Raw genomic sequence first — 25,911 nt, 5'->3', positions numbered from 1 at the left:
TGAGGTAATGTATTTTCAAGGGAAGGGTCATAAACAAGCATGTGTACGTACAGGTAACCATCTCCCTATGTCTCCGGTGTGGAGCCAACCGTCTGTGTCCAGGGTTTCAGCAGTCCTCTCAGGGTCTTTGAGGTAGCCCTTGAAAACATTGGGTCCTTTCACACACACCTAATGGATGATCAGAGAGAGGGAGACAGCCACAGAGTGAGAATTAAAGAGAATGTGTTCAGCACCAAACTATCACATCGACTAATGCTTACATAGCCTCAGTGATCAACTGTCTGGGACCATGTTCAAATAGGGATTTTACCCAAAAATGTCCTTGATGCTTTATTGAACTCACCTCTCCTTCTCCCTTGCGTGCAAAGTAGTTCTTCTCAGCCACATCCACCAGCTTGATGAGGTTACATGGCAATGGTGCCCCCACATGACCTACAGTTAGCCATCAAACCATGGAGAAGTATGAGAAAAAAATCTAGTGTACAGACAGCTGTGGAGTCACGTCTTCATTTGGTGGATTGAAGTCATTAGATAGTAAATTGGCTGCCACCAAAAAGTATACATTTATACAGTCAGGCCAAAACTCCAATGTGAAGCTGAAAATACTGAAATATAGAATCAAACCAGTAGGGGGAGCAGTTGAATAATATTTTAATTTGACGCAATACAAATGTTCCTTAATCATGACTATATTACCTTTACAACTCAAATGTGCATTTTTTTAGTGGAAATACGCATAAATGTATATTGTTTGACAATCAGGCCTGCACAATAGTTAGAGAAGTCATACCTTTCTCCATACTTGCTAAACTTAAAAACATTGTAAGGCACAAAGCCAAAGCTCAATTCTAGGGTGTGTGAAGATCTGAAATTGTTATTCCCCACTGAGATCCCTGAATGTCATCCACACATTCAGTTGTGTCTGATTCCAAACCAACAGCAGGCTGCCCCACTGCCCAGGAACTGTAAGAGCACAGGGCCTTATTAAGAGAGTGTACTGATCAGGGTTGCCATGTCCATGGTTTTCCTGAACATTGAAGTCCTTTGAAAACAATGTCGCAGGGGAAAATGTATTGGTTGCGGGTTGCAGGTTTTTGCGCTACTTCTAAGTAACACCGCCGCTGCCATGGTATTTCTATGATATTTCTATTTTTTGTGTATTTTTTAAATCTATTTATTTCACTGTGACCTGCTGCTATTGATAATCAGGTAGTGAGGCAGGTAGTGAGGCAGGTAGTGAGGCAGGCTGTTGCTGAGAGAGTGGTAGTGAGGCAGGCTGTTGCTGAGAGAGTGGTAGTGAGGGAGGCTGTTGCTGAGAGAGTGGTAGTGAGGGAGGCTGTTGCTGAGAGAGTGGTAGTGAGGGAGGCTGTTGCTGAGAGAGTGGTAGTGAGGGAGGCTGTTGCTGAGAGAGTGGTAGTGAGGGAGGCTGTTGCTGAGAGAGTGGTAGTGAGGGAGGCTGTTGCTGAGAGAGTGGTAGTGAGGCAGGCTGTTGCTGAGAGAGTGGTAGTGAGGGAGGCTGTTGCTGAGAGAGTGGTAGTGAGGCAGGCTGTTGCTGAGAGAGTGGTAGTGAGGCAGGCTGTTGCTGAGAGAGTGGTAGTGAGGCAGGCTGTTGCTGAGAGAGTGGTAGTGAGGGAGGCTGTTGCTGAGAGAGTGGTAGTGAGGGAGGCTGTTGCTGAGAGAGTGGTAGTGAGGCAGGCTGTTGCTGAGAGAGTGGTAGTGAGGCAGGCTGTTGCTGAGAGAGTGGTAGTGAGGCAGGCTGTTGCTGAGAGTGGTAGTGAGGCAGGTTGTTAGTGAGGCAGGCTGTTGCTGAGAGAGTGGTAGTGAGGCAGGCTGTTGCTGAGAGAGTGGTAGGGAGGCAGGCTGTTGCTGAGAGAGTAGTAGTGGTGAGAGAGTGGTAGGGAGGCTGTTGCTGAGAGAGTGGTAGTGAGGCAGGCTGTTGCTGAGAGAGTGGTAGGAGGCAGGCTGTTGCTGAGAGAGTGGTAGTGAGGCAGGCTGTTGCTGAGAGAGTGGTAGGGAGGCAGGCTGTTGCTGAGAGAGTGGTAGTGAGGCAGGCTGTTGCTGAGAGAGTAGTAGTGAGGCAGGCTGTTGCTGAGAGAGTGGTAGTGAGGCAGGCTGTTGCTGAGAGAGTGGTAGTGAGGCAGGCTGTTGCTGAGAGAGTGGTAGTGAGGGAGGCTGTTGCTGAGAGAGTGGTAATGAGGGAGGCTGTTGCTGAGAGAGTGGTAGGGAGGCAGGCTGTTGCTGAGAGAGTGGTAGGGAGGGAGGGATCGAGGGATGGGGAGGGCCGTGTGTTGAGAGAGTCACAAGTGAGAGGAGAGCAGCACTTCATGACAAGTCATGTGAGGACAACAAACGAATAACAGCACTAGCTAGTTCCAAATAGTTTTTATAGTGTCGAAGAGTATAATGTGCAGGGCCTATAGAAGTCCAGAGTAGCTTACAAACACTTGATCAAGATCACAAAAATATATATTTTATTGGGAACATTGCCCTGTGTAGGGTGCTGTTTTTCAGATGGGACGTTAAATTGGTTTCCTGACTTTCTGTGGTCACTAAAGATACTATGGCACTACTCGTAAGAGTAGGGGTGATAACCCTGGTGTCCTGGCTAAATACCCAGTCTGACCCTCATACTATCATAACCACCTAATCATCCCAGCTTCCAATTGGCTCATTCATTCCCCCTCCTCTCCCCTGTAACTATTCCCCAGGTCGTTGCTGTAAATGAGAATGTGTTCTCAGTCAATTTGCTTTTTTTTACCAGTTGTATCTAGATTGTCATTATGGAGACACCTATTTAACTCTTCTCTTGCTGAAAAAAAAAACATTTTGGCCTAGTTTTCAGGCCTTGTGGGTGGGTTTTGAGTGGTCCTTGGGATGGAAATTTATGCTAGACCTGGCAAAGTCTGCATCATGAAATAATATGTAATAAGTAATGACATTTCCAGGAAGACAGGAGATTATGGCTGCATTCCAAATCACACCTTATTCCTTATATAGTGCACAGCTTTTGACCAGGACCCATTTGGGGACCCTATTCCCATAGGGCTCTGGTCAAAAGTAGTGCACTATATAGGAAATAGGGTGCCATTTGGGACATAACCGATGATTCAGTGGGCTGATGGGTGAGTCAGGTGTTAGAGCTGCTCTAGCATCCATTCAAATGTACTGCAGCTCAACATATTTCCAGTGTAACCTTTGGCCATGGCTGTTTCACCGAGACAATAAAGTGTCTGTTGCATGCTTGGGTTGAAATACTGCAACTGCCAGTGTTCTGTAGCACAGCAGAGTACGTGGGTAAATACTGGCTGTGATCCAAAGGTTGTTGACCCAACTACAATTAAGCCTCCCGACTAGTTGCCCCTATTCTCACACATTACAGAGGGGAAATGGTTGTGGCCCTGAAACGTGCAGCCAGCCGGAAGCCACAGAGCTAAAAACAGTGAGAACCTTGTTTGTTTGTTTGAGTCTGAAGCTGAAAGCACTTATGTGCAGCGGAGGAAAGAGTTCGCTTCAGCTGTAGTGTTCACAGTAAAATATTACACGTTGCGGTGGTCCTTCCGCTAAAAGCAAGTGACACTGACTCATAACCCCATCTCCTCAGGACATGGAGGGCCTTGTTAACGTTGGCATCAGTCAGCAGCAGCTATACTCAGTCACACTATAATGTGTCCCCAATACACAGCGTGTTATCTCTGTGGGCTTATGTTTCCACCGTTGTAAAACCTCTTAGACTTTCACCCCAGTGGTGAAGTATAATGTTTTAAACAGGCATGGGCTAGAGCCGACTGTACTCTGATGTCATAAAGGTACTCTTGCTCCCTGGCCTAATGTAGGGGTGGGTCCCAAATGGCTCCCTATGTATAGTGCACCACTTGGGTGTACTGGGAGTGGAACAGCTGTTGACCGGTTGAAGTGGAGTAGAAGAGGAGACAAGTAAAAGAGGAGAAGAAAGGAGAAGAAAGGAGAAGAGAAGAGATGATAAGAAATGAGTGGGGGAGAAAGGAGAAGAGAAGAAATGAGTGGGGGAGAAAGGAGAAGAGAAGAAAGGAGTGGGGGAGAGAGGAGAAGAGAAGAAAGGAGTGGGGGAGAGAGGAGAAGAGGAGAAGAGAAGAAAGGAGTGGGGGAGAGAGGAGAAGAGAAGAAAGGAGTGGGGGAGAGAGGTGAAGAGAAGAAAGGGGGGAGTGGGGAGAGAGGAGAAGAGGAGAAAGGAGAAGGAGAAGAGAAGAAAGGAGTGGGGGAGAGGAGAAGAGAAGAAAGGAGTGGGGGAGAGGGAGAAGAGAAGAAAGGAGTGGGGGAGAAGAGAAGAAGAAAGGAGTGGGGGAGAGAGGAGAAGAGAAGAAAGGAGTGGGGAGAGAGGAGAAGAGAAGAAAGGAGTGGGGGGAGAGGAGAAGAGAAGAAAGGAGTGGGGAAGAAAGGAGAAGAGAAGAAAGGAGTGGGGGAGAGGAGAAGAGAAAGAAAGAAAGGAGTGGGGGAGAGAGGAGAAGAGAAGAAAGGAGTGGGGGAGAGAGGAGAAGAGAAAGGAGAGAGAGGAGAAGAAAGAAAGGAGTGGGGGAAGAGGGAGAAGAGAAGAAAGGAGTGGGGGAGAGGAGAAGAGAAGAAAGGAGTGGGGGAGAGAGGAGAAGAGAAGAAAGGAGTGGGGGAGAGAGGAGAAGAGAAGAAAGGAGTGGGGGAGAGAGGAGAAGAGAAGAAAGGAGTGGGGAAGAAAGGAGAAGAGAAGAAAGGAGTGGGGGGGAGAGGAGAAGAGAAGAAAGGAGTGGGGGGAGAGGAGAAGAGAAGAAAGGAGTGGGGGAGAGAGGAGAAGAGAAGAAAGGAGTGGGGGAGAGAGGAGAAGAGAAGAAAGGAGTGGGGGAGAGAGGAGAAGAGAAGAAAGGAGTGGGGAAGAAAGGAGAAGAGGAGAAGAGAAGAAAGGAGTGGGGGGGAGAGGAGAAGAGAAGAAAGGAGTGGGGGAGAAAGGAGAAGAGAAGAAAGGAGTGGGGGAGAGAGGAGAAGAGAAGAAAGGAGTGGGGAAGAAAGGAGAAGAGGAGAAGAGAAGAAAGGAGTGGGGGAGAGAGGAGAAGAGAAAAGATGAGGAGAAGAGAAGAAAGGAGTGGGGAAGAGAGGAGAAGAGAAAAGATGAGAAGAAAGGAGTGGGGGAAAGAGGAGAAGAGAAAAGATGAGAAGAAAGGAGTGGGGGAGAGAGGAGAAGAGAAAAGATGAGAAGAAAGGAGTGGGGAAGAGAGGAGAAGAGAAAAGATGAGAAGAAAGGAGTGGGGGAGAGAGGAGAAGAGAAAAGATGAGAAGAAAGGAGTGGGGGAGAGAGGAGAAGAGAAGAAAGGAGTGGGGAAGAGCGTTGAGGAGAGGGGCGAGGAGAGATAAGCTCACCTGAGGTCCAGTCTCCAGGAGTGGTGAAAGTACAACCAGCAGTACACTCTGTCTGGCCATACGCCTCATACACCTACAGACAGCCAGGACAGACAGGATGTTAGCAGGATGTGATATGATCAGTCTGATGGTGTGCTTGTGGCTGCATGCATTTGTGTGTTTGTCAACACATGTGCGTGTGTGTGCGCATGTGTATGCTTATGCATGCAGCTGCATGTGTGTGTTTATCCACCATGTATGTGTGTGTGTGTTTGTGTGTGCGCATTCATGTGTGCATCACTTACCTGACAACCCAGTGCAGCCCTGAGAAACCCCAGTACAGTGGGGGAGGCCGGCGCAGCTCCAGTTACAATCATGCGTAACCTCCCACCCAGGCTGGCCTGCCAACAGAACACGATACTATTACACAACCCAAACTCCCACAACACACCAGGAATGCAGTTTGTGTTGTTGAAATACAGTGCATCCTGCCTGCCTAGCAACACTTCCACGGGTCACAGTGCATATTCCCATTTTATTGCCTGTACACACACAGGAAATCAAATCAAAGTTTATTTGTCACGTGCGCCGAAAACAACAGGTGTAGTAGACCTTACAGTAAAATGGTTACATACAGGCCCTAACCAACAGTGCGATTTTTAAGTAAAAAATAGGTATTAGGTGAACAATGGATAAGTAAAGAAATAAAAACAACAGTGAAAAATAACAGAAGCGAGGCTATAAACAGGCACCGGTATGTCAGGCTAATTGAGGTAGTATGTACATGTAGGTATGGTTAAAGTGACTATACATATATGATAAACAGAGAGTAGCAGTAGCGTAAAAGAGGGGTTGGTGGGTGGCGGGGCACAATGCAGATAGTCCGGGTAGCCAATGTGCGGGGGCACCATATCAGGCCACTCATAGGCAGGAGGAGAAGAGAAGGAATGGAGGAGGGGAGGTGGATACCTGTATCTTACTGAAGAATATCTTATCCCACAGGCTGTCCATGCGGATGATCCCCCTGCTGACCTCTGCCCCTTTTCTCTTAGCTGCAAAGTTCAGCAGCCAACGCTTCAATGGGGTGTTGGCCTGGCTGAATATCTGTAGAGTACACACATAGACATTCAAGAGAGGGGGTGAGTTGATATAAGATATGAAAAATGAAGGGAGGTGTGTGTGTAGGGGGGGGGTGTAAAGGCTGGTTCTCTCACCTTGTCGTACATGCGGTTGAGCAGTCGAGGTACCACAGGGAAGATGGTGGGCCGTAAGGCCTTCATGTCATCAGACAACAGGCGGATGTCGCCTTGGAAGAAACCGATCCGGCCACCGTGACAATACACCACAGACTGGGGAAAGAACCTAACAGTTACAACTGAGTCAAAAAGCACTTATTGTATTCAGTTGCATAGATCTGGCCTAATGCCGCTTTCAAGACAACTCGGAACTCGAAAACTCTAAAATGTCCACTTGGAAACTAGGGCTCTGACTTTCCCACTTGCAAAATATCCGAATTGACAAACAGGAAACTTAACGCAAAAAAATATATTGATTTTAACTCGGAGGTTCAGAGTTTCTGAGTTGTCTTGAAAGTACCACAATTCACACAGATCTTTGGAACAGTTCCTGTTTTTGAGGTCATGATGAGGACAGGCTCTGCAGGGACTGCCTTTTTTTCTTTCACGTGTTGAAAGACATGATTTGCATAATAGACTGGAGCGCACTGGCAGGGACCATAAAACTTACTGTATATGGAAAAGCCTATTCAACCAGTTCTACAAGGAAAACATGGGTCGTTCCTTTTGAGGATGAACTTAAAGGCGTTTACATTAGTTACATAAAGGTCACATACATTAACAGTGTCTGGGTGTGTGCATTCTTGTGAACATGAAGTATGTGCCTGCTTGTGTTGGAGGGGAAGAGAGGTGGTTTCCTGTGTCTGTGTCTCACACACTAACAAGGAAAGAACCTCGGTTGAACCTGTATGGTTGCTTTACCCCTTCAGTACTGAAGCTGATCCAGTGCCAGCTTTGTTGTTTAACTCATAGTAGTTATTCAAAATAATGCATATGGGACTGATCCAAAATCAGTAGTTAGGGACTGAAAACACGAGCTGTGGAACCACAGCTATCGGAAACAACAGACCAAGCCTGCGATTTAAATAGCACCCTATTCCCTTTGTAGTACACTACTTTTGACCAAGGCCCATAGTGCCTTGGTCGAAAGTAGTTCAGTATATAGGGGATAGGATGCAATTTAGGATGCATCCCAAGCTAGAGGCAGCGTAGGGGGTTAACAGCAGGGCTCAAGTTTCCTGTGGGGGTGAAGCTGTTAGAAACGGCAGAAATAATGCACACCCATGACTGTATGAGCCAGCTTATCCAGAGCAAGCAGATGATATGCCTATATAATAATATCATGTCACAATGAAATCCAACCGCAGATAACCAGGTCAATAACAGCCAAGGACAAGGGTAATCGCCAAGATCCTACATGTCTGAAAATACAGGTACATGTGTACACACACACACACACACACACACACACACACACACACACACACACACACACACACACACACACACACACACACACACACACACACACACACACACACACACACACACCAACAGTTATACAGATGAAAGCTTAGTGTGGGCTTTGTTTGAGACATTACCTGGATGAGTCTTTCAAACATGTGCGCCAGAGGCAGGAAGGAGATAAGAACGTCGTCTTGGTTTGGGAATATTACTTTCTGTGGCATGGGGAAGAGGAAAAGTGGTTAGCAGGGGATTAGAACCGCCCCATCGGGTACACAATGGTTGAATCAACATTTTTTCCCCTTCATTTCAACGAAATTACATTGAACCAATGCAGAATAGATGTTGAATTGACTTCTGTGCCCAGTGGGGTTTGTTTCTCACCACTCAACTGTCAAACATGATGTTAATGAGAAACAGATATTATACACAAGCACACAAAAACAAATAAATTTGTGCATTGTACATTTCCATCTTGTTATTGTCCCATGTAAGATATGGGACTTGAAGCCATTTAGTGAGTCTAACATCTAATATCGTTACATAAATGGGACATTTAGCACCTACTCAAGATAAATACTGTACAAGGGACATTTCTTCCACAGAAAGGGTCAGCTATACCATAGTCCGATCGAACTTACATCTGTCACTTTGAGGAAGCCTGAGAAATCAGCCACAACATTCCCGTGTGTCAGCATGACTCCCTTTGGGTTTCCTTTGTAGGAGAGGGACATAAAACAGTGCAACAAAATCAATGGGCTCCTCCTCCACCTGCTCTCAACAATGGATAGCATGCTATTTATTCCCTTATAGTGCATATTTAGGACTATGGTAAAAAGTGTACACCCATGACTGTATATGGAAACGGGTTTCCTTTTGGGACCCATCCAGTATCAATCGATGGAAAACAACAAGGTTAGATATATATATTCGGAAAAACAAGTTAGCAGCCTAGGAACGAACATAATTATCATTGTGGCACTTGTTTTTCAGGCTACACATGAACAGTATGTGTTTTGCTTTGCCATAGTGGGAGCAACCTGACTTGAATAACCCTGTAACAGCCTTTGGAACACACACACTCAGAGAGACAGGAGTTTAGATTGGCCTCAGGGCAGGCGTGTAACAAGTGCACCAGGGGAGACATCCACCATGGGAAAACACATACTGGCTGATGGAAGTTACACTGAAAGACCAACAGATGGCACTCTTTCCATGATTGCAGTGGGCTGCTTGTGACTGGAGCTGTGGTTATATGTGTGGAAATACCAGGGTATTCTTTCTATATGACTGTATTTGTGTCCAGACCGTAATAAAATTACCAAGCGCCTTACATTGTTGCCCCTATTACTATGTAACTCCACAGTAATAACTCAAGTAACATAGTAGTTACGTAGCTGTTACTTTGTAAATTACATGGTAACAAGGTTGTTGTCTATTGTCTGCAAAGGTTGGTACATTGTAACTAGATACTAATTATAAAGGTTATACCCTACTGGGTTTCACTTTACATTAAGTTGCTTGCTCCTGGGTAGGTACATGATAATTAAAAGTATATCTTATGTAACTACATTGTTCTTGTATCACACTTGATTCGGTATATGTAGCCTTTGAGCCAGGTCATAACATAGAAATAAACCAATTTAATATGACCAGTAGTTTATGACAGGGTGTGGCTTATTACAATTGTTGTTACCAGGTCCTAGCCTATTTATCAACCCTGGCATTACATGTGGATTCAATGGTTGTGGCATCTTGTAGTTAGTTACATGCAGGGTTGGGTAGGTTACTTTCTAAAATGTGATCTGTTGCAGTTACAAGTTACCTGTCTGAAAATGTAATGAGTAACGTAACTCAATAATGTAATCGGATTGCATGCTGTTACTTTTAGATTACTTCCCCCTTAAGAGGCATTAGAAGAAGACAAAAATGTATGTTACCAATTGAACAACCTCTATTGCAGGATAAATCAATGTTAAAGTTTACATAGCTGGTCATATATGGATGTTAAATTTTACTTTATGGGTTGGTTATGTAGGCTTCTTCTAACCCATCGCTTTCTGCTACATATAATAATATGATTACATTTTATCTTTACATTAAAAACCAAAGTCTATCAGAATTCCAGTCATTCCAATAAATGTTATACCCCTTGATCTTCAAGAATAGGACTTGGAAATATGGGAGTATAGATTAACCAAAGTCTTCTACCCGAGCATGACCCAAAAACGAAGGACTTATTAGCCAGCCCTACTCTGAGTTAAGTTAAAGTTAAAAAAGTTCAAAGTTCAAAAATAAATGCTGCGCTCATGGAAAGGCATGCTTTGCCAAGAGCGTGCAAAAGTGTCATCAAGGCAAAGGGTGGCTACTTTGAAGAACATAAAATCCAAAATATATTTAGATTTGTTTAACACTTTCTTGGTTACTACATGATTCCTTATCTGTTATTTCGTAGTTTTGATGTCATCCCTCTTATTCTACAATGTAGAAAATAGTAAAATAAAGAAAAACCCTGGAATGAGTAGGTGTGTCCAAAATTCTGACTGGTTCTGTATATATAATTTCTAAGTCCAAAAATGGGTGTAGCAACTACAGATTGCCCCTTTAAGTCTATCAAAAGTTTGCAAGTTTCAGCATGTGTCCATTACGCCTATGGATTTTTTTTTATCAGCATGAATTAGATTAGAATAAAAGTAGGGTTTTTATTGCTCATAGGTTGGGATCAGCACTATGCAGCTGTTGCAAGAGCCCATTTTTCAATGGCTGTCCACTGGTTTCAAAAACAATGATTGAGAGGCAGCTTAAACCTCTTGAATTCAACCATTATTGGGTTCAAATACACATTTAGATTTGTTAACAGCCATCCACAACAACCACAATCCGTAAGGCGCAAATAGCTAAATGAGAGAACAGCAGTGTGATTCACATCAATGCACTATGTAGATGTCAATAATAAGTGATATCCGTATCACCATAGACTACACCACTACTGTCATCCTTACCTCCAAGCTTTTATTCAAATTGGATCATCTTTGGATGCCAACAGCAGTCACACCATTGGAAGACATAGCTTGGAATGTAGCCTACAAAAGCCTATTCCTGCTCTTTTCCCACGATCCATCAAACACATTTGGTGTGTCATCATAGTGGTCTCTGACTTGTGGTCAGACTCACTCAGGTGGAACAACTTAAACCTGCGCCTTTTTTCAATGCTGATTTGAATGTCATTGAGAAAACAAAGTGTCAAACATCCTTTCTGAATTTAAAAGTAATCCTCAAAGTAATCATCTAGTTTTTCATTTTCATAAGTATCGGTAATCTGATTACAATATTTTGCTGGTACCGTAACAGATTACAGTTAACGTTTTTTTTTGTAATCCCTTACATGTAACGGGTTACATGTAATCAGTTACTTCCCAAACCTGGTACATGTAACAAGGACAGAGTTTGGTTTGAGTTATTAACATGGTAATTCACAGGTGACTTTTAAATGTGTAATTACAAAACATTAGTTACATAGTGGTACAAGAACATGTGTAATAACATCAGTAGTTACACATCTGAATCAACCTTCAGCAAGTGGATGTGTGATTACACATTCCTTGTTCCAATTGTGTAATATCTGATAAGGCTACAACCTTATTACCATGTAATTACATAGTAACACCTACAGTATGTAACTACTATATTGCTAATGCAGTTATTACTGTGTTAGTTACAGTACATGGTAATAGGGGCAACTTAATGTAAAGTGTTACCCAATGAAATTAACAGTATTGACAATATTTGTTATTATGTTTTAGCAAAGTAACATTAGCCAAAATGCATAGAATTGCAGGAAATTAGTTTTAAAACTGAAACCTTTTTTCTTAGCACCATTACAGAATATGTAGTATCACATGAAACGAGCTTTAAAACCGAAACATTTTCTCTCAGCTCCATAGAGAATTGTGTAGAATTTCAGGAAATTGGCTTCAATGCAGAAATGGCTCTGAAATTGGGGCGTCTAAAATGTTCTGTAAAATTCAGCCATGCCGACGGGCCGACCACGCCCATTGCCATGCCTACGGGCCGACCACGCCCATTGCCATGCCCCCCTGCCACGCCCACCACCTAAGCCCCTTTTGATGCAGAAAAAACCCTTTAACTGCCTTTCCCTCTGAAGTCTCACTGTTAATAAGGGCCCTACCATGACCATTACTGTACCATTTCAACCCTGATACATGGCATTGGCTTTAAGTGGTCAGAGGGAGGCCTCTTCCTGTTAATAATCTGTCACACACGATGAGAGAAACAATAGACACGCTTCATAAAGTTGTCCTGAAACAGACCAAAGCTACCGTCAGGGTTGGACTTGAACCGGTGATTGTGGAGGAACTCTTCAGATACTGCATTACTGAGTTAATACACATCAATATTGTGATCAGTATTGCCCCCCCCCCCCTCTCTCTCCACACCACTGCCACTCTCTGTTGTCATCTATGCATAGTCACTTTAATAACCTACATGTACATACTACCTCAACTAACCGGTGCCCCCACACATTGACTCTGTAACGGCACCCCCCTGTATAGATTGTTATTTTTTTTACTGCTGCTCTTTAATTACTTGTTACTTTTATCTCTTATTCTTATCCATATTTTTTGAAACTGCACTGTCGGTTAGGGGCTCGAAAGTAAGCATTTCACTGTAAGGTCCACACCTGTTGTATTCGGCACATGTGACTAATAACATTTGATTCAATTTGATCAGCTTGTAAGAATAAGACACTTTGGCGAGCTATAGTTTATCTGGTGGCTAGATGGAGATACCTGTGGTACCACTGGTGAAGCACACGATGGACAGATCTTCTGGTGTAGGTGGCTGTGGGGAACAAAAGCACAGTCAGGAAATAGTCCCAATGAGATCATGAACTCATTGATTTCACCTTCAGATAATAGTCAATGTTATATTAGCCCATCTCAGGCATTTAAAGCAATATGTGAAGGTAGAAGATGGTCACGTAAAACGAGAATACAAAACACTCACAGACTTAAAGTGCTATGTGAGATCAAAAGGGATACAATACAGTATGCATTTTAAACAGTGGTTACTACAGTAACAGACAGCTAAAGAATGTTTGCAGACCTTCTCTACTGTGTTGTCTTGGATGGTGTGATCTTAATTCTAACACAATAGCACACATAGATTGCAATCAAAGGGAACCAATTGGTTTGTACTCAGGTCTCAAAAGCACAAATTCTGAATTGTATAACTTTTTTTTCCCACATTCAAACATTTAAGTATACATTCAACACAACCCGCATACACAAATAGGTCATGGAGGGAAAACTGTCACCCAGCCAGAGATCCTGTCTAAAATATGTCTAAAACATAACAAAACATAGTCAGCACCACTCTGAGGTCTTCCTGCATTCTGCCTGTGCAGAGCGCGGCAGACAGGGACAGACCGTATACATCTCGAGGCTGGATGCTGTCCAACTGACACCATATTCCCTATTTAGTGCACTACTTTAAGGTGAGAATTGGGCGGCATCGATTGAGTAGGGAATAGGTTGCTATTTGAGACACAGACAACTAACCAGACCAGACATTTGAGACTGAACTCACCAGGGGCTTTCTGTGGTTCTCTCTGCCCAGATCCTGGATGGGACGGCAGCATGCAAACAAGCACATTATCTTGTGTTAGATAATCATTAGAAGAACCATAAAACACAGCCATAATAAAGTGGAAGGGACTAAATATCTGAACAACTCTCTCTTGCTTGCATAGTTTTACAATAGATTCATTTAGTAAACTGTAACGGAAGCATTATTTCTTTATTTGACAAAATGTAGGATTTAACCATAACTTTCGCTTCTTTCATGATGTTTGTTTTTTGTTGACATGGTAATTTACAGCAAGGAAGTGAGACAGGCTAGACCTGTTCAAGATACCATCATGTTCTGCAGAGATAATAATGCCTATCTCTTGCCCTCAGAGGGCTAGTACATGGATTACAGTATACACTGTACATACTACAGTCTTTATTAAGTTATAGCCAACACACCAGTCATACATTAGTGTTTGGAGTGTTCGGAGTACATAGACATGGAGCCATTGAAGTGTTGTTCATACTTCTCCAAAGAATCAGTTGTGTTCTTGCAAGCGGTGGAAAGAGTACACAGCTGAGCTACAGGTCTCTGCATAGACAGGGTTGGGCTTTGATACATTATATTAGCTAAGCTGAGGCCTCTCTCCCTCCCCACCTGAAGCCCCTCCCTCCCCTCTCCATGAGCATCTACTCTCCTCCTCCCTCTCTCCCCTCTCCCTACCCCCATACACTACTCCTCCATCACCTGTGCCCCCCTACACACTATCCCTACCTCCACATCTTGCATGGACTGGACGATGACCCCGCAGCCCGCCCCCTCCTCCAGCAGGGCAGGATCAAAGGGGTCCATCAGGATGATTCTCTTCAGCCCAGGTGTCTCCTGCCTCTCCACGTTACCCAAAAGCACCTGGGCCTTCTCAGGCTTGTCACAGATTACTGTGACGATGTCCGCTGAAAGACAGCACACAAAAGGCCCCCACTTCTTGTGTGAGAAATAGAAGACACATACATGATCCAATCAGCTAGTAAACACACAGATAACTACTGCTCTACACACAGATTTCCATTTCACGGCCTTGGAGCAGAGACAAATTCTGTTGGGACACTGGGCCAAAACCAAAGCACTGTGTAACTGAGGGGCAGTTGGAAAGAGATGAATAACATGACAGAGTTTGATGTCAGTTAACTGATTAGTGTCAAACTGAAGGATGGAAAGTCCTGAGGACATGGGGAAGGAGGAAAGTGTAACGACAGAGAGAGGCTCTCCCTTCCTCCCAAACCAACTGAGCTAAGCTCATTACCTCCAGCATAAGGCGAAGGTGAGCCTTAACCTGATTCCTCTGTGTGTGTGTGTGTGTGTGTGTGTGTGTGTGTGTGTGTGTGTGTGTGTGTGTGTGTGTGTGTGTGTGTGTGTGTGTGTGTGTGTGTGTGTGTGTGTGTGTGTGTGTGTGTGTGTGTGTGTGTGTGTGAGGGATTGTGTGTCTGAAACACAACACAATAAAACAGAATTCTCTAGTCTAAGGACAACTGTTCAGGAAGGGAAGGACGAGTGTCTCAGCTTATGAGCGTCATCTATAGCAGGGATGGGCAACTTTGATGGGGTGGGGGCCACAAAACCACTGAACTCTTCATGAGGGGCTGCAGTTGCTCGCGGGTCTGCGTACCCACATGTGCATACCCTAGACAGAGTTTCCCAAATGTATATATATAATAAATATAGAATATATAGAATAAATATAGAATAACTTTTTTGGGTGGGTATCAATCCGAGGGCCTTCAAAACCCACGGCCGCCTGAATCCTAAACAACTAAAATGTAACATAATTTTTTAACTCAACTGGACCCCAAAAAAGTATCAAAATAACTGGTCCATGAAACTAAATAAATGTTCCTTTTAAAATAAAAGGAAGAGTCTCAGATCTAGTGCTATAGGTTAATAAAGAGTAGACGGGGCAAAGTAGGGCATGTGCCAACACAATAGGTTGTGCGTTGGAATACACCTGTATGGCATAACCCCGGCCTAGCTATAGAATTACACCAGCACACAACAAGCTCCAGCAGCCAGTGGCGTGTATTCATAGTAGCCGAGGACAACAACAACTAAAAACGTGCTGTATGTGTATGACAGAGTCATAGACCGTTTAAGCAACATGAAAGAAGAGGATGGCATTGGCGTTTCTCTACAAGTAGGGTGAGTCAACATGTCTTTTCTATTTGCACACACACACACACACACACACACACACGCACACGCACACGCACACGCACACGCACACGCACACCACACCACACACAGAAATCAGTACCATGGACAGCCACATCATCTTTAGCTTATGTTGAGTGGACTAAGTTTTTGATATCTTTTAGTTGTCACTGTATTCGACGAAGCAGAGGTGATTAGATAATGTTGAAATGTTGAAGTTGAAATGGTTCTGGAATGGTGGAGGCAGATTCTGTTTTCTTTAAGACTTGCGGTAAAACTCTGTGGTTCTAAATCAATAGTTGTTTAGTAGTCAGAAAATGTGGGGAACATTAACTTATCATGCTGTAGTTCATGTAACTGTAACATGCAATATGCTTTGTGGACTTCACCAGACAGAGGTTGCTCTCCGGTTTAGTGATGAAACAAAGGTGTGGTTGAATTTATTCTGCCACTGTGTTCTTACTGTCTCTGACTTAGGCCTATCTATATATCACAGTGGCAAGGCATTTGAACTAACAGGTTGTAGAGAAAACAACGTAATTATCACAACACATAGGTTGTAATATGGATTTTTTTTCTACTTTAGCATCCTTGGTGATTTTAACCACGCACCGCTAATGCCAGCAGTACAATTACTGTAGGGCTCTGTCCCAAATGGATCCCTAATTACCTATGTCGTGCACTAGATTTGACCAAGGCCCATAGAGGTGAATAGGGTGCCATTTGGGACGCAGAAATCTGAAATCTGCTAGTCTTACCAGTGTTGATGATGTAGCGTATGGCATCAGGCCCAAGTGTGTCATACAGAGGCACCACCACCATAGAGTAGGTGTAGCAGGCCAGCTCCGAAATGATCCACTGCAATTAGAGACAGACAGTTCAAAAGGAGGCCAGGGCACCGTTGCCATAAAGCGCAATAAAGAAAAAAGCCTCTACGAATGGAGTTGGAGCTGTTAACCTTTATATCATGTCAGAACAATTGGGAATCAGTGTCTTGTCCCAAATGGCACCCTATTCCCTATATAGTGCACTACTTTTAATAGGGGTCTGGTCAAAAATATTGCACTATGTAGGGAATGGGTACCATTTGAGACACACATAATGTCTCGCTTTGACAATGACCTCACCTCTGGCCTGTTTTGTGCAAACACTCCGATGAACTGATCTGGGCACGGTGTGCAGCCCTGGCTCAGCAGCCCCGAGCCTAAGTACTCCGCCCGGGTTGTGACCTGGAAGTGAAAATGAATGGGCAGCAGCTGAGCGTATGTTGAAACAAGAAATATGCCAGTATAAAAAAATATAAAACAAGCTTGTTTGCGCTATGCTCTCCTCAACTGTCATGATGTCATAGATCAAATATTGGAGCAGTGTTTTTGTAACTCCAGAACCCTTCCAGCTGCAGCATTCCAACACTGAAGTGTTTATAAGCTTCCTGAATAAATCACTCTCAGTAACATAGAAGATCAAATACCATGAATAGAATGCTGAAAATAAATCCCCCGGTTTTGTAAATAAATGTATGTTAAAAAGTCCAGTAGTTCAGTGCAGTGGTACATAAAGCTTTAGTGTAAATCAACTTGAAATACAACTGTGTGTTGCTACAGATGTTTTAGAAGCAGCAGACGTAGGGGGTACTGTAAACTGAGCATCTGTTGATCAACCACATGACACATCCAAGTGGAATACAAACTACAAGGACTGAGTTACATACAGAGCTATAGATTGCTCTTGTGCTTCAGTGTTCTGCACAGAGGTAGTTCCACTCTGTGCTTACCTCTTTATAGGACAGCCACTTGTAAGGCTTTTCGGGTAGCCGGGAGCCTAAGCAAGGTCCATCACCTAGAGACAATACCACAACAGGACGAGTCAGTGAATTTACAAAAACACAGAAACCCCCAAAGGATCACATGACTGACACTCATTGTGACCATGCATGTACAGTCTCTGTTCCTCTATCGATTCCTCTTTAGCAGTCTTTTTACTGGCTACTAACTACAATTGCTGCTCAGCATTATGTTGGAATCAGTCAGTTAGTCAGTTATAAGACCGTCTGCTAAATGACTAATATGTCAATTTAACTACATTTAATTAGTCAGTTAGTCAGTCAGTCAGTCAGTCAGCTAGTCAATCAGCAACCCAGTTAGTCAGCTAATCAGTCAGTCAGTCTGAAATAAGACTGTCTGCTAAATGACTAATATGTCAATTTAGCTATATTTAATTAGTCAGTTAGTCAGTCAGTCAGTCAGTCAGCTAGTCAATCAGCAAGTCAGTTAGTCAGCTAGTCAGTCAGTCAGTCTGAAATAAGACTGTCTGCTAAGTGACTAATATGTAAATGTCACTATATTTAATTAGTCAGTTAGTCAGTCAGTCAGTCAGTCAGCAAGTCAGTTAGTCAGGTAGTCAGTCAGTCAGTCTGAAATAAGACTGTCTGCTAAGTGACTAATATGTAAATGTAACTATATTTAATTAGTCAGTTAGTCATTCAGTCAGTCAGCAAGTCAGTTAGTCAGCTAGTTAGTCAGTCAGTCTGAAATAAGACTGTCTGCTAAATGACTAATATTTAATGTAACTATATTTAATTAGTCAGTTAGTCATTCAGTCAGTCAGCTAGTCAATCAGCAAGTCAGTCAGTCAGTCTGAAATAAGACTGTCTGCTAAATGACTAATATGTAAATGTAACTATATTTATGTAGTCATCTAGTCAATCAGCAAGTCAGTTAGTCAGCTGGTCAGTCAGTCAGTCTGTCATAAGACCATCTGCTAAATGACTAAAATGTAAATATAGTCAGTCAGTTAATCAGCCAGTCAGTTAATCAGTCAGTCAGTTAATCAGTCAGTCAGTCAGTTAATCAGTCAGTCAGTTAATCAGTCAGTCAGTCAGCCAGCTAGTCAGTCAGCTAGTCAGCTAGTCAGTCAGCTAGTCAGTCAGCCAGCTAGTCAGTCAGCTAGTCAGTCAGCCAGCTAGTCACAGTTAGTGACTAACTGCTCGGCTATTAAAGTGTTTACTTGTACTTAAGATACTTTTTCTAAACTCTTAACACAGCAACACACCGACATCACACAATTAGACAAATAGTAAATGTTCTGCTCAAAACCACATTTTGTTCATTAAATACCAACTCCGCATTTCAAAATGCAAAAACACGTTGTTTACATACACTAACTCTATCCAACATACATGGCCTTTGGTTCAACAACACTTCCAACATACATGGCCTTTGGTTCAACAACACTTCCAACATACATGGCCTTTGGTTCAACAACACTTCCAACATACATGGCCTTTGGTTCAACAACACATCCAACATACATGGCTTTTAGTTCAACAACACATCCAACATACATGGCCTTTGGTTCAACAACACATCCAACATACATGGCCTTTGGTTCAACAACACATCCAACATACATGGCCTTTGGTTCAACAACACATCCAACATACATGGCTTTTAGTTCAACAACACTTCCAACATACATGGCCTTTGGTTCAACAACACATCCAACATACATGGCTTTTAGTTCAACAACACTTCCAACATACATGGCCTTTGGTTCAACAACACATCCAACATACATGGCTTTTGGTTTAACAACACATCCAACATACATGGCCTTTGGTTCAACAACACCTCCAACATACATGGCTTTTGGTTTAACAACACATCCAACATACATGGCCTTTGGTTCAACAACACCTCCAACATACATGGCCTTTGGTTCAACAACACTTCCAACATACATGGCCTTTGGTTCAACAACACATCCAACATACATGGCCTTTGGTTCAACAACACATCCAACATACATGGCCTTTGGTTCAACAACACATCCAACATACATGACCTTTGGTTCAACAACACCTCCAACACACATGGCCTTTGGTTCAACAACACATCCAACATACATGGCCTTTGGTTCAACAACACATCCAACATACATGACCTTTGGTTCAACAACACCTCCAACATACATGACCTTTGGTTCAACAACACCTCCAACATACATGACCTTTGGTTCAACAACACATCCAACATACATGGCTTTTAGTTCAACAACACCTCCAACATACATGACCTTTGGTTCAACAACACCTCCAACATACATGACCTTTGGTTCAACAACACATCCAACATACATGGCCTTTGGTTCAACAACACATCCAACATACATGGCCTTTGGTTCAACAACACATCCAACATACATGGCTTTTAGTTCAACAACACTTCCAACATACATGGCCTTTGGTTCAACAACACATCCAACATACATGGCTTTTGGTTTAACAACACATCCAACATACATGGCCTTTGGTTCAACAACACCTCCAACATACATGGCTTTTGGTTTAACAACACATCCAACATACATGACCTTTGGTTCAACAACACATCCAACATACATGGCTTTTAGTTCAACAACACATCCAACATACATGGCCTTTGGTTCAACAACACTTCCAACATACATGACCTTTGGTTCAACAACACATCCAACATACATGGCCTTTGGTTCAACAACACATCCAACATACATGACCTTTGGTTCAACAACACATCCAACATACATGGCCTTTGGTTCAACAACACATCCAACATACATGACCTTTGGTTCAACAACACATCCAACATACATGACCTTTGGTTCAACAACACATCCAACATACATGGCCTTTGGTTCAACAACACATCCAACATACATGACCTTTGGTTCAACAACACCTCCAACATACATGGCCTTTGGTTCAACAACACATCCAACATACATGGCCTTTGGTTCAACAACACTTCCAACATACATGACCTTTGGTTCAACAACACATCCAACATACATGGCTTTTGGTTTAACAACACATCCAACATACATGACCTTTGGTTCAACAACACCTCCAACATACATGACCTTTGGTTCAACAACACCTCCAACATACATGACCTTTGGTTCAACAACACATCCAACATACATGACTTTTAGTTCAACAACACCTCCAACATACATGACCTTTGGTTCAACAACACATCCAACATACATGACCTTTGGTTCAACAACACCTCCAACATACATGACCTTTGGTTCAACAACACCTCCAACATACATGGCCTTTGGTTTAACAACACATCCAACATACATGACTTTTAGTTCAACAACACATCCAACATACATGCCCTTTGGTTTAACAACACATCCAACATACATGACCTTTGGTTCAACAACACATCCAACATACATGGCCTTTGGTTCAACAACACATCCAACACACATGACCTTTGGTTCAACAACACCTCCAACATACATGACCTTTGGTTCAACAACACATCCAACATACATGACCTTTGGTTCAACAACACATCCAACATACATGACCTTTGGTTCAACAACACATCCAACATAAATGACCTTTGGTTCAACAACACATCCAACATACATGACCTTTGGTTCAACAACACATCCAACATACATGGCCTTTAGTTCCAAATGTGTAAAAATACAACACAATTACAATAAAAAAGGCACAGAAGGGAAAAAACAGTAAAATGCCCCGTCCTGTTCTAATCTATACCATCTTCAGCATTTGGACACATGTTCTCGTCCACATCACATCTTATGTCGTCTCTCGCTATGCACCTTGTATAGAAATGCTTGGCCTGCCTCATCCACTCCTGGCAGTCTTCAGCTGAGATGTCTCTGCAGCCGGCATCCAGGGGGGACATTTGGTCATGTGGCCGATGATCAAAAATCCTCAATGGGGTTGAGGAAAGGTGAGAAGGGAGGGAGGAAAAGGGAAATCCTCCTTGGATGGGCTGAAAACCAGTTTGGGATTGCATGTGAATGGTGTAATTCTACATTGTCCCATGCAATCACAAATGTCCTCGTGTTTCCTCCCTTTCTGCTTCTGGCACCAGTTGTTGGTGGAGGCGCTCAGTGTTGTAGGGACCAATCTGGCATTTCTGCAGGCCCAAACCAGCACTCGAGATTGCAGCACACATTGTGATATTTGCTCCTCTCTGACCCGGCACATCAACGGTGGCCCTTTCCCCGATGACCTTTCTTCCCACACGACGTGTTTTTGCCAGGTTAAAATTTACATTCATTATTTAATGTGGGTTCTGGTTAGCCTCCAACTCCATGACTCTCTGAAAGAAATCAAACACAGGATGTGTAAGTGCTTTTCAGTATGTCCTACTGTATGTACTGTAACCCACACCATCACACCTCCTCCTCCATGCTTCACGGTGGGAACCACACATGCGGAGATCATCCATTCACCTACTCTGCTTCTCACAAAGACAAGTGGTTGGAACCAAACATCTCAAATTTGGACTCATCAGAATGAAGGACAGATTTCCACTGGTCTAATGTCCATTGCTCGTGTTTCTTGGCCCAAGCAAATCTCTTCTTCTTGCTGGTGTCCTTTGGTAGTGATTTCTTTGCAGCAATTCAACCATGAAGGCCTGATTCACGCAGTCTCCTCTGAACAGTTGTTGTTGAGATGTGTCTGTTACTTGAACTCTGTGAAGCATTGATTTGGGCTCCAATTTATGAGGCTGGTAACTCTAATGAACTTATCCTCTGCAGCAGAGGTAACTCTGTGTCTTCCTTTCCCGTGGTGGTCCTCATGAGAGCCAGTTTCATCATAGCGCTGGATGTTATTTGCGACTGTACTTGAAGAAACTTTCAAAGTTCTTGAAATGTTCCGTCTTGAAGTAATGATGGACTGCCGTTTCTCTTTGCATATTTGAGCTGTACTTGCCATAATATGGACTTGGTCTTTTACCAAATAGGGATGTCTTCTGTATACCACCCCTACCTTGTCACAACACAACTGATTGGCTCAAACGCATAAGGAAAGAAATTCCACAAATTAGCTTTTAACAAGGCACACCTGTTAATTAAAATGCATTCCAGGTGACTACCTCATGAAGTTGGTTGAGAGAATGCCAAGAGTGTGCAAAGACATCATCACGGTAAAGAGTGGTTACTTTGAAGAATCCATTTTTTGGTTACTACATGATTCCAAATGTGTTATTTCATAGTTTTGATGTCTTCACTATTATTCTACAGTATAGAAAATAGTACAAAAAAAGAAAAACCTTTGAATGAGTAGGTGTGTCCAAACTTTTGACTGGTACTGTATACACAGTCTAGTCTGTCCACAGTCTGACTTTAGGCCTCACCTCAGATGCTACTTCCAATGCTCTCAGTTGCCATGGTAATCTAGATAGTACTTTATCCCCTCACCAGACAGACCACACAGACAGTGCACCAGCACTTTTTCAGACCACAGTGTGTGTGTGTGTGTGTGTGTGTGTGTGTGTGTGTGTGTGTGTGTGTGTGTGTGTGTGTGTGTGTGTGTGTGTGTGTGTGTGTGTGTGTGTGTGTGTGTGTGTGTGTGTGTGTGTGTGTGTGTGTGTGTGTGTGCGCGCACACCGGCTATGTGGAGGCCTCTCTGGAACACCTCATACATGGTTTTGGCATCCTCGTGGTAGTGTGTCAGCAGATTATTGGGGCTGTCCCCCAGCATGGACCTGCGAACCCCATCTTCATGCTAGAGACAGACAGACATGAGGAGATAGACACAGACAGTGAGGCTAGGACACACACACCAAAGTAACAACATGGCTATTTCTGGATGTAGTCCAAATATATATTCCAAATCCAAATCCTTATTCTCTAAGCTATGGGAGCCATTATTATTATTGTTATTGTGCAAATTGCCAGCTTTTATACATGCTTTAACAGGTTCAGTACAGAAGCCTCAGGGCAGAAAGAGAGATTGGTTTACACGTCGAATATCTGTCTTTAGGCCTGAGTGGTTGCTGACACCTAAGTCAGTCTATGATTGTTTATAGTAGTAAAGGGAGGGTTCTAAGCTGACATTGGAATTGTTTTAAGATGGTTATACTATGGATCATTTAGCTATTTGATTTAGAATTGTAGGACCCTTTTAGATATAAACATATATACAATAATTATTTGATAAAACATTTAATTTAGCCTTTACTACAATAGCCAAGAGAAATGCATTGAATAACACATTCATAAATGTATCAGAAGAAACAAGGTTTTGAAGTGTTTGTCCTATATCTAGAAGATATGAGTAAGCCCAGGAAATAAACATATATTTTTTTTTTTACACATATTTAACCCCTTTTGGGTAGGCACAAAACTACCTTCATATACTTCCAGTAATTTCTTTCAACCAGTATCAGTTACCCTCAGACAAGTCCCGTGACACTTGTGGGCGTCGTGGAGAAAAATGGAGAACACTATCATGTTGGCGAAAGCCTCCCCTTTCCATATAGTGGCCATAATAGTTGGTCAAACCGTTCAAACGCTACAGAATTTGGGATGTCTCATGGCCTGACAAACACCGCTCTAGCTCTGACACTTCACCGCAGATACGGAAGTGTGACATCGGCTGACAGATTTTGATGGGGATTTATTTATTTATTATTGTTACTTAGATTGACTCTAGGGGGTTTAAATACCCTCCATTCCTCTCCTGATAAATTGAGTAAAGAGGCCATTATGGTTTGTGGCAACTGGGCATGTGCATGGGAGTTACTCAGTATGAGAGCTACTCAAAGCAAGAAGGAAAAGGATAAAGAAAAGGAAGCAGTGGAGCTGAAACTGTACCTGAAAACTGTCTGTGCAACCGTGTGTGTGTGTGTGTGTGTGTGTGTGTGTGTGTGTGTGTGTGTGTGTGTGTGTGTGTGTGTGTGTGTGTGTGTGTGTGTGTGTGTGTGTGTGTGTGTGTGTGTGTGCGTGTGTGTGTGCGTGTGTGTGTGCGAGTGAGTGAGTGTGCGAGCATGCGTCTTCAGTTAATGTAAAACTACAGGGAGACTCCCTGAAAATTCTGATTCGCCAACTGAAACTGGGCTGTTGTAAGGATGTGCCTGAGTCAAGCGGGCGTAAATTAAACGTAATTAAACCCTTTTTCAGAATGAATCAAACCACCGTTTTCGTTCTTTCATGTGTAGAGGCTCTCCAAATCTGTTTCTTATGACTCATAAATACTTTCCTAAACCTAAATAACCTACAAGATCAGAGTATTTTTAAATCTACCAACTGGTGCTGAAATGGAGATGAATGTGTGTATTTAAATAGCTTTCTTTCATTGATTCCTGATATTCTGAACCTGTTCTCTCCATGTATTTGAGTAAGTCTGTGGACAAAATTGAAACTAAAAGGTACATCGTATTTAAAGGGATGGTTTAGCTAAATGTACTAAAAAATCGAATGACCACTCCACAAGGAAATCTGTTGGCCTGCAAGTGGCAGGGTTTTCAGCAGTTAAATTAAATGTATTCAGAGCGTGCAAGGTAGCCACACCTAAAGAGCGTGTTACGCGACCAAATACTGAGAAGTACGCAGGAAAGGCATTCATTTCTAAGTCTGAATCGGCCCCAAAGCATCTCAGAAAGTGCTGTTCTAGGATCAGGTACACCCTGTATTATTCATTTTGATCTAAAAGACTAAACAGATCCTAGATCAGCACTGCTTTTCTGAGACATGTTGCGAATACAGATCCAGGTGGAGTATTGTATCGTGATTCGTTGGCTTACCGCCACTTCTTCAGACTGGTGTTGGAGATTGCAGGGAGGAGAGATGGCACGTGGCCGTGTGGCCAGCCAGTAGGCCAGCACGGCGGTCAGGGCACCGATGCCCACCAGTGTGGAGATGGGCAGGGAGCGGAAGAACTGGTTTAACTCATCCAGCTCTGGCAGCTGTAGACTGCTCTGCAGCTCCTGGGTCTGCATCCTCTCCATCAGGGTGGAACTCAGCTCTGGAGTGGGATAGCAGGAGGGAGGAGAGAGATAGAGAAGGGAAGAGAGGGGGACAGAAAGCGAGGAGAAGAAAGAGAGGGGGAGGGAGGAGGGGGAGGGAAAGAGAGGGGGAAATGCAGGGTTATGACTTACAGAATAAGGCTTTAGCTTGATCCCACAACACAGTAGATCTTTACTATATAAAGTATGTTTTGTACCGTACAGCTTTAGAAGTCAGAGATAAACTTAGAAAAGCCGAATGCAAATACAGTACAATACTATACGATCAAGCATGAAGCCCAGCCCATGATGTATAATATACATTATTTAGTGTGGCAGGTTGGTGGACGGTTTAAATGCTGAATTTCTTTCTCCCGTCCTTAGTGGTGCGAGTCACACATAACAACACCGCACTGCCAATCAGATTAATTTCCTTGTTGTTCTTGGTTCACTATGCAGCAGAAATAGAC

General features: G+C 43.2%; 2 protein-coding genes across 16 annotated transcripts in view; both read right to left on the bottom strand.

Moving 5' to 3' along the window:
- LOC118390643 (long-chain-fatty-acid--CoA ligase 6) overlaps positions 1 to 25,911 on the bottom strand; it is a 44,977-nt gene that overhangs the window by 5,419 nt on the left and 13,647 nt on the right. Inside the window, exons 2-17 of the mRNA XM_052529602.1 lie at positions 25,241 to 25,461; positions 23,103 to 23,220; positions 17,452 to 17,516; positions 16,805 to 16,906; positions 16,436 to 16,535; positions 14,247 to 14,425; positions 13,491 to 13,523; positions 12,692 to 12,743; positions 8,522 to 8,595; positions 8,018 to 8,095; positions 6,555 to 6,689; positions 6,310 to 6,444; positions 5,646 to 5,741; positions 5,362 to 5,434; positions 344 to 432; positions 52 to 168 (exon numbers count right to left, since the gene is read on the bottom strand). Coding sequence (XP_052385562.1) covers positions 52 to 168; positions 344 to 432; positions 5,362 to 5,434; positions 5,646 to 5,741; positions 6,310 to 6,444; positions 6,555 to 6,689; positions 8,018 to 8,095; positions 8,522 to 8,595; positions 12,692 to 12,743; positions 13,491 to 13,523; positions 14,247 to 14,425; positions 16,436 to 16,535; positions 16,805 to 16,906; positions 17,452 to 17,516; positions 23,103 to 23,220; positions 25,241 to 25,461 — 1,667 coding nt within the window. The remainder of the gene's footprint in view (positions 1 to 51; positions 169 to 343; positions 433 to 5,361; positions 5,435 to 5,645; positions 5,742 to 6,309; positions 6,445 to 6,554; positions 6,690 to 8,017; positions 8,096 to 8,521; positions 8,596 to 12,691; positions 12,744 to 13,490; positions 13,524 to 14,246; positions 14,426 to 16,435; positions 16,536 to 16,804; positions 16,907 to 17,451; positions 17,517 to 23,102; positions 23,221 to 25,240; positions 25,462 to 25,911) is intronic.
- Positions 18,276 to 21,774, bottom strand: LOC127933090 (uncharacterized). Of its 15 annotated transcripts, XM_052529587.1 has the most exons (7): positions 20,957 to 21,774; positions 20,676 to 20,758; positions 20,313 to 20,609; positions 20,214 to 20,279; positions 19,752 to 19,850; positions 19,571 to 19,685; positions 19,109 to 19,537 (listed from the first exon to the last, which is right to left on the bottom strand). In XM_052529587.1, the coding sequence occupies exons 1-7, from the start codon at positions 21,128 to 21,130 to the stop codon at positions 19,193 to 19,195; spliced, it is 1,179 nt and encodes a 392-aa protein (XP_052385547.1). In that variant the 5' UTR covers positions 21,131 to 21,774; the 3' UTR covers positions 19,109 to 19,192. The 15 variants fall into 15 exon arrangements, with proteins under 15 accessions (XP_052385558.1, XP_052385555.1, XP_052385551.1 ...); XM_052529584.1 differs by having other exon boundaries at positions 20,148 to 20,609; XM_052529585.1 differs by having other exon boundaries at positions 20,214 to 20,609.

This window comes from Oncorhynchus keta, chromosome 11 (assembly GCF_023373465.1).
Source record: "Oncorhynchus keta strain PuntledgeMale-10-30-2019 chromosome 11, Oket_V2, whole genome shotgun sequence".
Taxonomy (NCBI): domain Eukaryota; kingdom Metazoa; phylum Chordata; class Actinopteri; order Salmoniformes; family Salmonidae; genus Oncorhynchus; species Oncorhynchus keta.
The sequence above is the reverse complement of the archived record's forward strand: the minus strand, read 5'-3'. Positions and strand labels throughout refer to the sequence as shown.

What these genes read in the sequence shown, in the direction of transcription:
- LOC127933090 (XM_052529584.1), bottom strand. Translation starts at nt 21,130, where the DNA reads ATGTTGGATGTGTTGTTGAACCAAAGGTCATGTATGTTGGATGTGTTG. An exon ending in AAAGGTCATGTATGTTGGAG is followed by an intron (nt 20,759 to 20,956) that starts GTGTTGTTGAAC and finishes TGTATGTTGGAG; the next exon opens with GTGTTGTTGAACCAAAGGTC. An exon ending in GAGGTGTTGTTGAACCAAAG is followed by an intron (nt 19,686 to 19,751) that starts GTCATGTATGTT and finishes GTTGAACCAAAG; the next exon opens with GTCATGTATGTTGGAGGTGT.